A 13,275-nucleotide genomic window follows, 5' to 3' on the forward strand; every position below is an offset into this window, starting at 1 on the left:
CTACGTCGGAGCGCAACAAGACCACGCCCCCCTGTTTGTGTATTCATGTAGGTCGAGGTTAGTCAAAAAACTGTTTTAGTGATGTCATTACTGCAGGAACTAGAGGGATGTAGTCCACATATGTCGTTCGTTGTAGGCAAATTCTTTGAGCTTTAGAATTTTACAGATATTATTTATACTCTAAAAACAACATTACACACTAACTAATGTTTAAAACATGGCATCACGAAGAACGGGACCTTTATGTCACATTTAATTATATAATGACATTTAAGATTCACACAAGACAGAGATTCATCATTGTAAAAATACAACTGTAAAAACCGGTTTACTGGTTAACAGTAAGTTTCCTTACCAGTACAAAAAGTACAATAGTATGTAACTTTACAGATAAATACTGTTATACTAAAGTGGAAAAACAACAACAATCTATTATATAATTTAGTTTAATTAGTGTATAATAATAATAATAATAATAATTAATTAGTGATTTATTTATTTATTTATTGCCAGAGGTGGAAAGAGTACAAAAATATTCTACTCAAGTAAAAGAACCATTACATGAATGAAATTTTACTTAAGTACAAGTAAAAGTACCAGTCTAAAAATCTACTCAAGTAAAAGTAAAAAGTAGCTTGTTTAAAATTTACTCAGAGTAAAAATTACTTAGTTACATTTTAACAGTGACGGCGAGGCAAAAATGGGACCAAGGGTGTCAGACTCAGCTCCTGGAGGGCCACAGTCCTGCACAGTTTAGATATAACCCTAATTAAACAAACCTGATCCAGCTAATTTAATCATTTAGGTTTATTTGAAAACTACATGATATGTGTGCTGGAGCAGGGTTAGAACTAAACTCTGCAGGGCTATATGGCCCTCCAGGAACTGAGTTTGGCACCCCTGGCACAGGCTTATTAATCTCAAACTAGTTGTTTTTAATTAAAGAAATCAGTTATTTAGAATAATAAGACATTTGGGGTGTTACCAGGCAAATCAGTATCAACAAACTCATCTTTTCAATGCAGACGAAATGCAGAAGCTTCATCGGAAGTGGCATTTAGATGTAATTACACACTGTTTAGTGCAGGACAAGAATGCATTTAACCTGCAGTTACAAATGCATGAATAATGTTTTGATATACAAGACATAAAATGTTGAATACTCATTTGAAATGATAAGAAATAAATTATAAAAAAAAAAATCAAAAGATACTTTAATTGTGAACTTAAAATGGCCAGTATGTGTCAGCAAGTCACTGTAAATAAGTGAGTCATTGCAATTGAACCGAATCATTTAAACGGTTGATTCATTCAGGAACTAAACAGTCATGTTGCTCAGAGATGCAAAACTGTGCTTTGGTGGCTGTGTTTGGAATTATTTTTTGTTGTAAAAATAGAGCAAAAACAGGCAATATGGTATCTAAAACGCAAGTCTCTTAATGAACTTGTTTACTGACCTGTTGTAAAATATGTATATATATATATATATATATATATATATATATATATATATATATATATATATATATATATATATATATATATATATATATATATATATAATCATGATGATTTTTGGAGGAAAAGACGGCATTCTTTGTGTGATTTTGATTTACTATATGAAAATTATATATGTAAATTTTATGCCCCTATATCTTCAATTTTGTGATCAGTTTAAATGCATTTTAACAGACTGAATCACACAGTGAAAGAACGCACTGTAAATGCGCGCGCACATTGTTAAAACAACAATGATATTATAGCAGACGATATATCCCAGATATATCGCACACTCCGCACCAGTCTTTTTGGCTAATTTGTGCAAAACCTCTTGCTAAAATGTCAAAGCTTCATTTTAACCACCAATGCAACGTTGCAATTATTTAGCTTACCTCTACATGCTTGTGAAGGGTTGATGTCGAGATTTTATAAGCTGCTAGTTTGGTCTCTCTAGGTAAGCACAGCTTACACTGCATAGAGCATAAATATGGCCAGGGGTTCACTTCATTTCCTTCGAGTTCAACTTCAGAATATGACTGGGTTTCGTTTTCAGCGGTGTCTGCACCACTAACGCCTGTTTTGTCCGTCTGCATCTTTCTTGTGATTTTAGCGCCAGTTTGTTCTCCTGCCCATTATTTACTGACGTAGTTTCCAGGGAGCGAATTATTATTATTATTATTATTAATTTTTTTTTTTTTACTCAGTAATTAATGTGTTTTAAAATGTAGCGAAGTACAATACTTCAAACAAAATATACTTAAGTAAAAGTAAAATTACACATTTTAAAAATTACTTTAAAAAGTAGAAGTACACAACAAAGCTACTCAATTACAGTAACGGGAGTAAAGGTAATTCGTTACTTTCCACCTCTGTTTATTGCTGACACATGCTTTTTTTTCTTATCAGTCACGTAATTTAGGGTTTATATTTTATATTTCAACTGATGTTATATTAATGTTTACTGCCTTTTTTTAATGAAAAAAATTTGCAATGCATTTTTGGTGATGGTACCTTAGATTTAAGCCAAATTGACTTTATCTTACGGTTTAGAGTAGCAAGAATCCACTTAGGGTGGTGTCTAAAAATGCTTTCTAGGTAGGTGGCTTACTACAATTTATAACCAAGCCAATATATTGCCACATCACCAAGCATGAACTGTAACTGAACAGGACAAGCTGTTGTGCTGCAGTTTCCAGCAGAATCTTAAACATCAGCTCACCTTAGCCATCCTCCCATCTTTTTTACCCACTAATAAGGACACAACTCTACACCGCTGCGGGGCACTGGACATAGAACTATCCATCATACAGTCTGGTTCATCCTGACCCTATTTATATGGCCTGCACATTATTACAAACTGAGGAGTTTAACAAGCTCTGGCCTTTGCTCAAACATTTGCTCTATGAAATACATCCTTGAAATAATATAAATATTACCCAGTCTTGTGCCTACTTTAATATGTCACATTTTAAAAGTGCTGTACTGTAGATATAAAAGCAAAATAATAATAACTTCTAAGATAGCTTGAATACTTTGTTTTGGCAAAGAAGCCAGCATCTCCTGCACCCTATGTATCCTTTGAGTTTAAACTTTTTAAATGCAAACTGCTGGAACGAGTTATTGAAAGAAGTCTCCAATGATCGACGAGGCTGCATTTGTTTGACTTAAACAAAGCAGTAAAACAGTAATATTTTAATAATAATAATAATAATAATAATAACAATATTAAAACATTTCAATTTAATGCATCATTACTGTTTCCCAGGAAGACAAAGAATGTAAATTTTAAATGTGCATTAAAATTTTCTCAGCTTTCAAAAGCACTCGAACTAGATGCAACAATAGTAGCATTGAGTCTATGAGATCCTTAAAAGCATAATTTGGAAATTCGAGTTCAAACAATGGAGTTTAATAATAGGGGGGAAATAACTAAAATAATAATCAGCAGCATAAAACTCTCTTAATTAAAGCTGAATGTAAATCTCAAACATGAATGTGAACTCCTCTGGGAAATACAGTGAACAGAACAATCACTGGAGAACAATCACCTGTTATATCGGTGAGTTTGATTAATGACCAATCAAAGTTCTGCATACAGAAAGACAATTTGAAAGTGAAAGTGAAGTGACATTCAGCCAAGTATGGTGACACATACTCAGAATTTGTGCTCTGCATTTAACCCATCCGAAATGCACACACACAGAGCAGTGAACACACACACACACACACTGTGAGCACACACCCAGAACAGTGGGCAGCCATTTATGCTGTGGCGCCCGGGGAGCAGTTGGGGGTTCAATGCCTTGCTCAAGGGCACCTAAGTCGTGGTATTGAAGGTGGAGAGAGAACTGTACATGCACTCCCCCCACCCACAATTCCGTCCGGCCCGAGACTAGAACCCACAACCCTTCGATTGGGAGCCCAACTCTCTAACCATTAGGCCACGACTTCCCTAATTGTATCCCTTGATTTTAAAGGATTTTAATTTAGGTAAAACAGTTGAACCTTTGGACAAATAGAGATAATAATACATTAAAGTCAACATGAAATGTTAAATATTTATATGTGAAACTGGAAATTACATTAAACTATTTGGCTGAGAGGGTTTGGTGAGAAAAAGAGGGTATAAATGTTTCAATGTAACCTTTAAATTAGATGGTATAAATATTTTTTTTTTTACATATCTCATCATGATTACCTGCACAAAAGCGTCATTTCGAAACAAATTATGATGCTTGTGTTGATGTAACTACAAGGAAATATCTATAAAAAGAATCTGAAAAAGATCAGATTATATACTACTGATCACTTAAATCAACATTCTAAGCACATACATGCAACAACACGCCTAATTTATATTTGACTCTGAACTGCAATTATCAGCAAATCTAATTAAATTTCACGTTTCAACCGTTTTGGGCAATGATTCTACAAATTGTGAAGACTTTGATCCAATCTGTGAAACTAGAAATCACATTAATTCTAATTTAAAAGGCTCACTTTAACATATCTGAAAAAAAAAAAAAAAAAAACATTCCTCTGAGACTGTGGAGCTGTAGATTTTTGAAATCAATCCTGATATTATTTAAAGAAAATTTAACTTCCTTACTACTGCCCGAAACCACTTCACTCTTCACAATGACCATAGAGACTGGAGGGAATGACCCGTGTAAAAGAACAAGGGCCAGCCAGAACAACTGAGCATTATTACACCGAAAGGAAAGCCCCACTGTGATGGAATTCCTGCTCAGTCTGCAAAAAACTACATGACTGAACAACATCAACCCACACAGTTTACATTTTTCACATATTTCAGTTGCAAACAAAGGTTATCTGTCTCTACGGTGCTTGCTTGGACAGTGAACTTGATGTTCCCACTCAGCTGGCATGTAACAATCAGGTGGCTTGATGAGATTTTAATGAGCTGTCAATCAAAGTCTCTAACATTATAACCTATGACAGGACGCTAGGATGCTATTTAACATTTCTTTATTACCATATAATAAGAATAATGTTTATTGAATGCAGCAAATTAGCATATTAGAATGATTTCTGAAGGATCATGTGACACTGAAGACTGGCGTAATGCAGAAAATTATGCTTTGTTTCACATGAATCAATAACATTGTAAAATACAGCAAACCATAAAATAATTATTTTAATTGTGATAATATTCCACAATTTTAATGTTTTACTGTATTTTTGATAAAATAACATTTGAACAGTAGTGTATGTACATCTTTACATCTAGAGAAGGCTGCCACTCTAAAGCAAGACACATTTTAGTAGTTCCATCCATGTATAAGAGACAAACTACTAGTAGATCTCCAAACTATTGGCAGAAGCAAAAACATTTTTGCAAACTTTATTTCCTTACAAAAGAGGTCACCAAACTCAGTCCTGGAGGGCCAGTGTCCTGCAGAGTTTATCTCCAACTTGCCCAACACACCTGTATGTAAGATTCAAGAATACCTAGTAAGACCTTGACTGGCTGGTTCATGTGTGTTTGATTAGGGTTGGAGCTAAACTTTGCAGGACAACAACCCTTCAGGACAGAGTTTGGTGACCCCTACCTTAAAACGTAAAAATGTAGTTTTTTTCCCCATTCTCTTTTTTTAATGATTATGAAATTATTAATAAACTTATTAATATATATATATATATGACAGCATTTACATTTTTGGGTGAACTATAATTTTTTTTATGAAAAAGTAATTGTTCCAAGTAAAGAAATACCTGAAGATTTTTATCATGACATCATTTTTGAACTTTTGTGTTCAGTGGACAAAACGTTAAAAGGTTTTTTTTTTTTTTTTTTTTTTTTTTTTACAAATTTTGTATAGGAAAAAACATGGGCTGTGAAAAAGGACACCATTTTCATTTGCATCAAATTAAATGTGCCATTTACTGGGACAAAGATTCTTAATTTGCCCGTTGGAGGTGCCCTTCTTCGATTTTGCTTATAATGACATAAAATGCTGTTTAAAACCATAATGATAATCTCACCTTGAGGAATGAAAGGTTGCGGTTTCTTTCAATACTGGTGATCTCCAGATTACCCATGACCACTTCACAGTTTTCGTAGAATTTGCGAAGAGTTTTGTACTGCTGGTCCAAATCCGACAGCGTGCTGAGCTTGTTGTCAGTGCCAGGACACACTATAGAGGAGAAAGAGAGAGAGAGAGGGAAAGAGAGAAAAAAACTGTTAAAGATCAGACGGGTCAATAAAAAAAAAAAAAAAAAAAAAAAAAAAAAGGTTTATTAATGTGGTCTTGCTTAAATAACATGCTTTGAATAACTACAGCTATGAAAGCCAACAAAAATTAGAAGGATGGGTGAAAATTACCAAAAAAAAAAAGGAAAACCACTGGAAACCTTCCAAGGCAGCGTTAGCTTCTCTAAACAATGTCTGCAGTGTCCTTAGGCCACAATCATAAATCTTTTTGTTCAAATGCATGCTTCAGTATTGCACACATTGTGTTAAAATACACAGGTCATTACTTCAAGAAAGTAATTAGCAAAATTGCTGAGCAAAAGTTCATGTGTGTTTACCCTTCTCACCTGCTTTTGCAACACTAAACATCTGCCATCCTCAACAACCAGATAAAAGAAGTATTTTCCACTTTTTCAATTAAAAAAAGCCTGTGTGCCTGGCAACAGTGTTAATGTCAGCTTCTCTTTATTTTCGCCCAGCTGAGCACTGAGGGCTGTATGGCAGGTTTTAATGAAGTATTTGATGAGTGATTGTTCCACTGATCCCAGAGACTAATCCTTGCTTGGAATCTCGCCGATGCCAGGCTTCATATGGACATCTCAACTCCTTGTTTCTTTGTTTCAGGTTGGAGTGATCCAGTAGGATTCAGTAATAGGATAATCTGAATGATATTGCATGGGATTTCATGCACCTTTTTGGTAAAGGTAAAGAACAGTGTAAAACTGGAAGATACAAAGGACTTTTACAAGCTTTGGATTATGCAAGAACAGTTTAGAGCCTACAAATAACTGAACTGGTTAAACTACACTGTACCATCTTTTTATTTATTTATTGTCATATGAACAGTTTTCCAGTTTTACATTTATGCATTTTTTATCCAAAGCGACTTACAATGCATTCAGGCTATCACTGTGTGTTCCTTGGGAATTGAACCCACAACCTTTTGCACAGCTAACACAATGCTCTACCTTCTTTGAAGCTGAGGGGTGTTTTGATATAGAACTCATGCCTAATGAAAACATGAAATAGTGTTTGCAAATCATTTAATGATATTACATGTAAAGCAGAATATTCTTTTGAAAGTAAAATAGTACACGATAACTGTATTGTGGAAACTTCTCATATGTAAATGAAATATCAGAAATCACTTTCTTTAGTGTAACACACATTGATGAATTGTGCACAGTAGGAATAATTTTGCAGTCTTCTTCCTTCTATGTAGTTATTGTAGTAATTACAACAACTAGGTAATAACTAGGTACTAACCCTGAACCTACCCTCAAAACTTAACCTTAACCACGTAGTTACCTTATACTACCTAGAACTTTCTTTAATAGGTACACTGAACTGTAAAATAAAGTGATATCAAAAAATGAATTTTAGAATATATGTATGTATGTATTTATTATTTTTCTTCTAATTATTTTCATAGTCATACTGGAGTGCACTCCAAAAATGATATGAGGGTAAGAAAGAAAGAAAAAAATATAAATGTGTATAATAAAATACAACTAGGTTAAAATAAAGTTTGTAAAGTTTGTAGTAGTTCTAAAAGTATGAAATATGAAGTTTGAAGTAGTTTGACTTAATTTTGAAGTTTGCAGTTTGAAAGTTTTGAAGGTTGTGGGGTGGTTCCTATGCAGATAGGGTATTCTGAGAGGTTGCTAGGGTGTTGCTATGCAGTTGCTAGCACATATTATCACATTCAGATAGAAACATTGCTAGACAGACAGACAGACAGCTAGATAGATACATAGATAGATCGAACTAACTGCACTTTTTTCCAAATAAATGGCCTATTCATTTATATAACGAATTAAAAAAAATAAATAATAATAATAATAATAAAAATCACAAACCTTACATTTCTGAATAAAATAATTTTACACTTCAGTTATATCTATTTGAGAAAATATTATGAAGAAATAGGGTGCCTTGAATGTTTGAAATGACTTCTGTTTTGGAAAAAATAAAGCATAAATTCATACTTCTTTTTCTTTCTAACTGCTACTTGTTTTGTATGTGAGCCGACTGTAGCTACAGCATGTTGAATGTACAGTAGATGGTATGATTTAAGTTCTACAAGTTCACATCTGTGTTCTGAATCCGTATTAGTTGTGCAGATGTGCATTAGTGACGTGGCGTGAGGTATTCTTTCTTCACAGCTTCTAACTTTATAGTTCAAGTGGCTTATTGCAATCTGTAGCTGTATTTAGGGACTGGGGCAATTTTGTGACGGTGATGGAGATGGTAGTTTTACTATGCATGTCTTCAACTGTGTTCTAGGGTTGCACAAAATCTGTCACTTGGTTAAAGGTAAGTAGAAATTTACTTTTTTTGCTTACTTATTATGTTAACTGTAGTGTTGTACTGTTTTGAGATGTCCAATGCATATTTCCATGCTCTGTGTGAAACCAGTGGAGATCTATTGCTTTTGAGTGTATGTGTTTGTGTGTGTGTGTGTGTGTGCTATTAGCGATGATGTCCAGGGACAGTGAGGAGTCGTGGCTGAAGGAGCTGTGAGGGCTAACAGGCACAGGAACAGACAGGCCCCTTTAACCCTGGCAGAGGTGTCAGACTTGACATGCAATTAAATACACCTATTTCCACCCATCAAACACCTTCCTGGGTCCAGCCTGAATCATCTGCTGTATCAGCTGGCCCATGCCTGCCGAGCACCACAAAGCCTATTATTGTAAACGTATGTGAGTAGAAAATACATGTACAGTAATTATGTGAGAATGCTAACGTGTGCTTATGTGAAATACATGACAGGAAATACTCACTGTATAACTTCTGCATCAGTATTCATGATTCTCATGAATCGGAATTCCAGATATAATTTTTTATATATTTTTTTTAACTAGTGGGTGCAGGACACTATAGTTTGTTTATGTAAGTGAGGATAGCAAAATAAAGCAAACTGCGACATCTTATATATAAAAAAAAAAAAAAATGCTTCATACAGTGAACTACCTGTAAAATTGACAAAAAAAATTGGGGACCAACAATTATTCAGACACTTTGAACAGACCATGTTTTGCTTAAGTGTTATCTAACATTATCAAGATGAATTTGTTCTGACACAGTTTAACTCTGAGTTATTGTTATATTTTATTACCATTTTTTTTTAAACTACAGCTAATAAACATAATTATAATGAGTGAAATGCTACAGGTGCCTGAATAAATTTTGGTTCACACACACACACACACACACACACACGCACGCACGCACACGCACACACACACACACACACACACACACACACACACACATATATTCTTCATATCTTTTACTGTGTTCAACAACCTCAGAAGCATGACATTGCACTAAATAGCACAAGACTGTAATACATTCAAAATGGTCGATTTCATTATAAACAAATTTAGAAACTATATTTATTATATAACGTTTCTCATAGATAGATCTAAATGGATGCATATTAAGTGTGTGATACATGTCCATTTAGATATATGCCCGTAGATACCTACCATATTTTCCGGACTATAAGTCACACTTTTTTTTCATAGTTTGGCTGGTCCTGCGACTTATAGTCAGGCGCGACTTATTTATCAAAATTAATTTGACATGAACCAAGAGAAATGAACTAAGAGACATGAACCAAGAGAAAACATTACCATCTACAGTACAGCCGCGTGAGGGCGCTCTATGCTGCTCAGTACTCCTGTAGCCTAGGTACACTGAGCAGCATAGAGCGACCTCTCGCGGCTGTATACGGTAATGTTTTCTCTTGGTTCTAAATAAAAGCGACTTATAGTCCAGTGCGACTTACATATGTTTTTCTCCTCATCATGACGTATTTTTGGACTGATGCGACTTATAATCAGGTACGACTTATAGTCCAATAAATACGGTAAATACAAAACTCCCATTTCTAATTTCCCACACAAACATGCACACAGTCATGCCCCGCTTTGCGCAAATTATTAATCTTTTTTTTTTTTGCCTTTTGTACTCAATGTAGTGGGTATGTCTGTCCCACTGACTCCTTGAATTCCTGCATGGAGCCGCTGCCAAGAAAAACAATATTGATATGGCCTACTGCTGTGCTGTTCATGGAGGTCTCAACTAATTTATTTCACAGAAAGCTGAGTGGCGGGAAAATAAGGACACCTTTTCTTTAATTTCAGTAATGTCGTTGTTGGACCATGGAGTTCAGGATGATGAGGGTAGAGGTTTTGCCTCTACTTTTTGGTGAAACCATATGCTCAGTGTGAGACACAGAAACTCCATCCATCAAGTTGACAAACAGTCTTTGAAACAGACACTTTTAAGAGTTGTTTTGGTTCTTTACCCTGAATATGTTCAAAAATATATATATATTACAAAAGTTTTCATATTGACGTAGTGGTCTAAAACTGGAATACAAAAACTCGTTCTCTTTCTTATTTCTCTTTTTAACCCTGCATAACATCAAAAATTTCAGTGCCTAAAAAATCCCTGATGTCTGAAAGATCTGTATATGACATTATTAAAAAGCTAACTGAGCACCACACCAGCACTGATGGGCTGACAGATGAAAACATTACTGCTGATTTCATTACAATGCCCTTCATCATATAGCTCAAACTTGATGGTACAACAAATGTATATATTTATTTATTTTCTCACCAATGGCAAGCCTTTTTTTGAAGCACCTGACCAATGTCTGTGTGAACCTTGCAATAGGCACAAATATTATGCTCATATTAAGTGACTTGATATAAATCCCATTTAACATCACATAAAGGTCTATTTAAACTTTTACTTGGAATCAGAAGAAAGAACTGGTACAAGAAATAATGTGGCATCACAATGGTACAGTAAAGGTGTTGGTACAGTGATGGTAACACAGTACTTAGATATTCATACAATATGGTAATATGATATAATAATATAATAATTTTATTAATATTAACTAATTAAACAATGTATTTACATTTATAATAATTTTAAATAATAGTTCCATACATTAATAACATAGTATTATATAAAATAAATATATTATAAAATATTACTACAAACTAAAATAGTGATTTGTATTTAGCAGACATAGGATATAATGACTCGTCCCAGACAATTTTCTTCTGTCATTCTCTCCTTTTAACCCTGAAAAAAAGTTTTGCACTAAAAGTAGCAGAAACAGCTAACATTGCTTGAATCTGTAGATGGGATACGGATTAACAGTTAGACAGAAGATGCAGATGCATCCAATGAGTATGTGAAATAGAACGTATCATCTAGAGAAGTCACAAGCAATTCCAGTTTAAGTCATTTGTGGATTAATGCGTATCAGAGATGCGAACCGTTTCAAATGATTCAGTTCGATTTGGTGAACTGAATGATTCGTTCACGAACCGGATATCCAGACTGCTTTGTTTTGAACTCTCTCTCACAACAGACACGGAAGAGAAGACAATGCTGAATAAAGTCTTAGTTTTTGCTATTTTTGGACCAAAATGTATTTTCGATGCTTCAAAAAATTCTAACTGACCCTCTGATGTCACATGGACTACTTTGATGATGTTTTTCTTACCTTTCTGGACATGGACAGTATACCGTACACACAGCTTCAATGGAGGGACTGAGAGCTCTCAGACTAAATCTAAAATATTTTAAACTGTGTTCCAAAGATAAACGGAGGTCTTAGGGGTTTGAAACAATATTAGGGTAAGTTAATAATTACATAATTTTGCTATCTGGGTGAACTAACCCTTTAAACCCTTTACCGTGTGCCCACTTGCATTAACTATGAGTCTGCGCACTCTGCTTCTAACGGCAGAGAGAAAGAGCGAGAGAGAGATCACTTTTTAGGGCCTGAGCACCGATGGTGCGAGGACCTTCTTGTATCTTCTTCTTCTTCCAAATGAATCACATTTTTGAGGGCTTAAACATGCTCATAAAGTCATTAAACTTTGCACACGTGTCAAACCTGGTAAAAATTTACATCTGATATAGGATTCGGAAGAGGGTGTAGCAAAATGGCTTGACAGCACTACCTATACTAAAAAAATCAACAGCCTTCCAGCTATGTTTCACGTACATGCACGGAAATTGGCACACACATGTAACACACCAATACCTACAAAAAAGACTCTTGGAGCAAAATTCTAAACCCAACAGGAAGTCGGTTATTTTTTATATTATGAGCAAATTTTGTGTAATTTTTGTCATTTCCATGCGTTGTATTTTAACAAACTCCTAGGGATTTATTCAGATCGACACCAAATTTGGTATGCCTAGGCAAGGGCATGTCCGTGGTGGCCTGGCGAATTTCGAATATTCGCCATGAAAAATTAAGTTGCTATAACTCAGACATACAATGTCCAATCTGCCCCAAACATCACATGTTTGATAAGACTCCGAACCTGAACAGATTGACATGCCCATATTCAGTTATAGTCATAGCGCCACCTATTGGCAACAGGAAGTGACATATTTTACACTGCGACGGACTACTCCTAGAAAGTCCTCCTACTCCTATACGGGTCCCGGGTCGACGGGTCTTGGGTGCACTGTGAAAACCTTTAGAGTCACTATGAACTAATATTTAAAGGAATATGTTGAGATATTTATAATATCCATATTTTACATAATTGTATATTTCTTACCCTACGCCTACATCATCTGCTGGAATGCCCAGAAGCCCAGAAGCCGAGAAAAACACACGCCAGAGTACTTTGACATAAAACAAATCAAAAACAAGGATGGATCAGTTGTACATATCTGAAAGCACTGAAATTTATGTCTTCGCATCGCTAGGTGATGTCCTGGTAAAATCAATCCTGACACAGATTACAGCCAGCGGATCGATCATGTATATTATGTATATTAAATAAATAATTCGTATATATTTCATAAAGGTAATTTGCACTATTTTTTCTGTTGCACTTTGAATATTACTTACTCATTTTGTGTGTAGTTTGTGAATCATTTGCACTGTTTGTATTGTTGCAGAAGACTATTTGTGCAATTGTTTTTACCACATGCTGCACAGTTTGTGTTTGTTCATACTCAGATTTAAATCTATTTCTCTGAAGAAAAAAAAAAAGTTTTGT

The 13,275-nt window shown here is 34.7% G+C and overlaps 1 protein-coding gene across 1 annotated transcript in view; it reads right to left on the reverse strand.

Annotated features, from left to right (window-relative positions):
* Positions 1-13,275, reverse strand: part of LOC127990556 (receptor tyrosine-protein kinase erbB-4-like) — a 209,442-nt gene that overhangs the window by 97,386 nt on the left and 98,781 nt on the right. The window contains exon 2 of the mRNA XM_052591508.1: positions 6,007-6,158. Within this exon, the coding sequence (XP_052447468.1) occupies positions 6,007-6,158 (152 nt within the window). The remainder of the gene's footprint in view (positions 1-6,006; positions 6,159-13,275) is intronic.

This window comes from Carassius gibelio, chromosome A1 (assembly GCF_023724105.1).
Source record: "Carassius gibelio isolate Cgi1373 ecotype wild population from Czech Republic chromosome A1, carGib1.2-hapl.c, whole genome shotgun sequence".
Lineage (NCBI taxonomy): Eukaryota > Metazoa > Chordata > Actinopteri > Cypriniformes > Cyprinidae > Carassius > Carassius gibelio.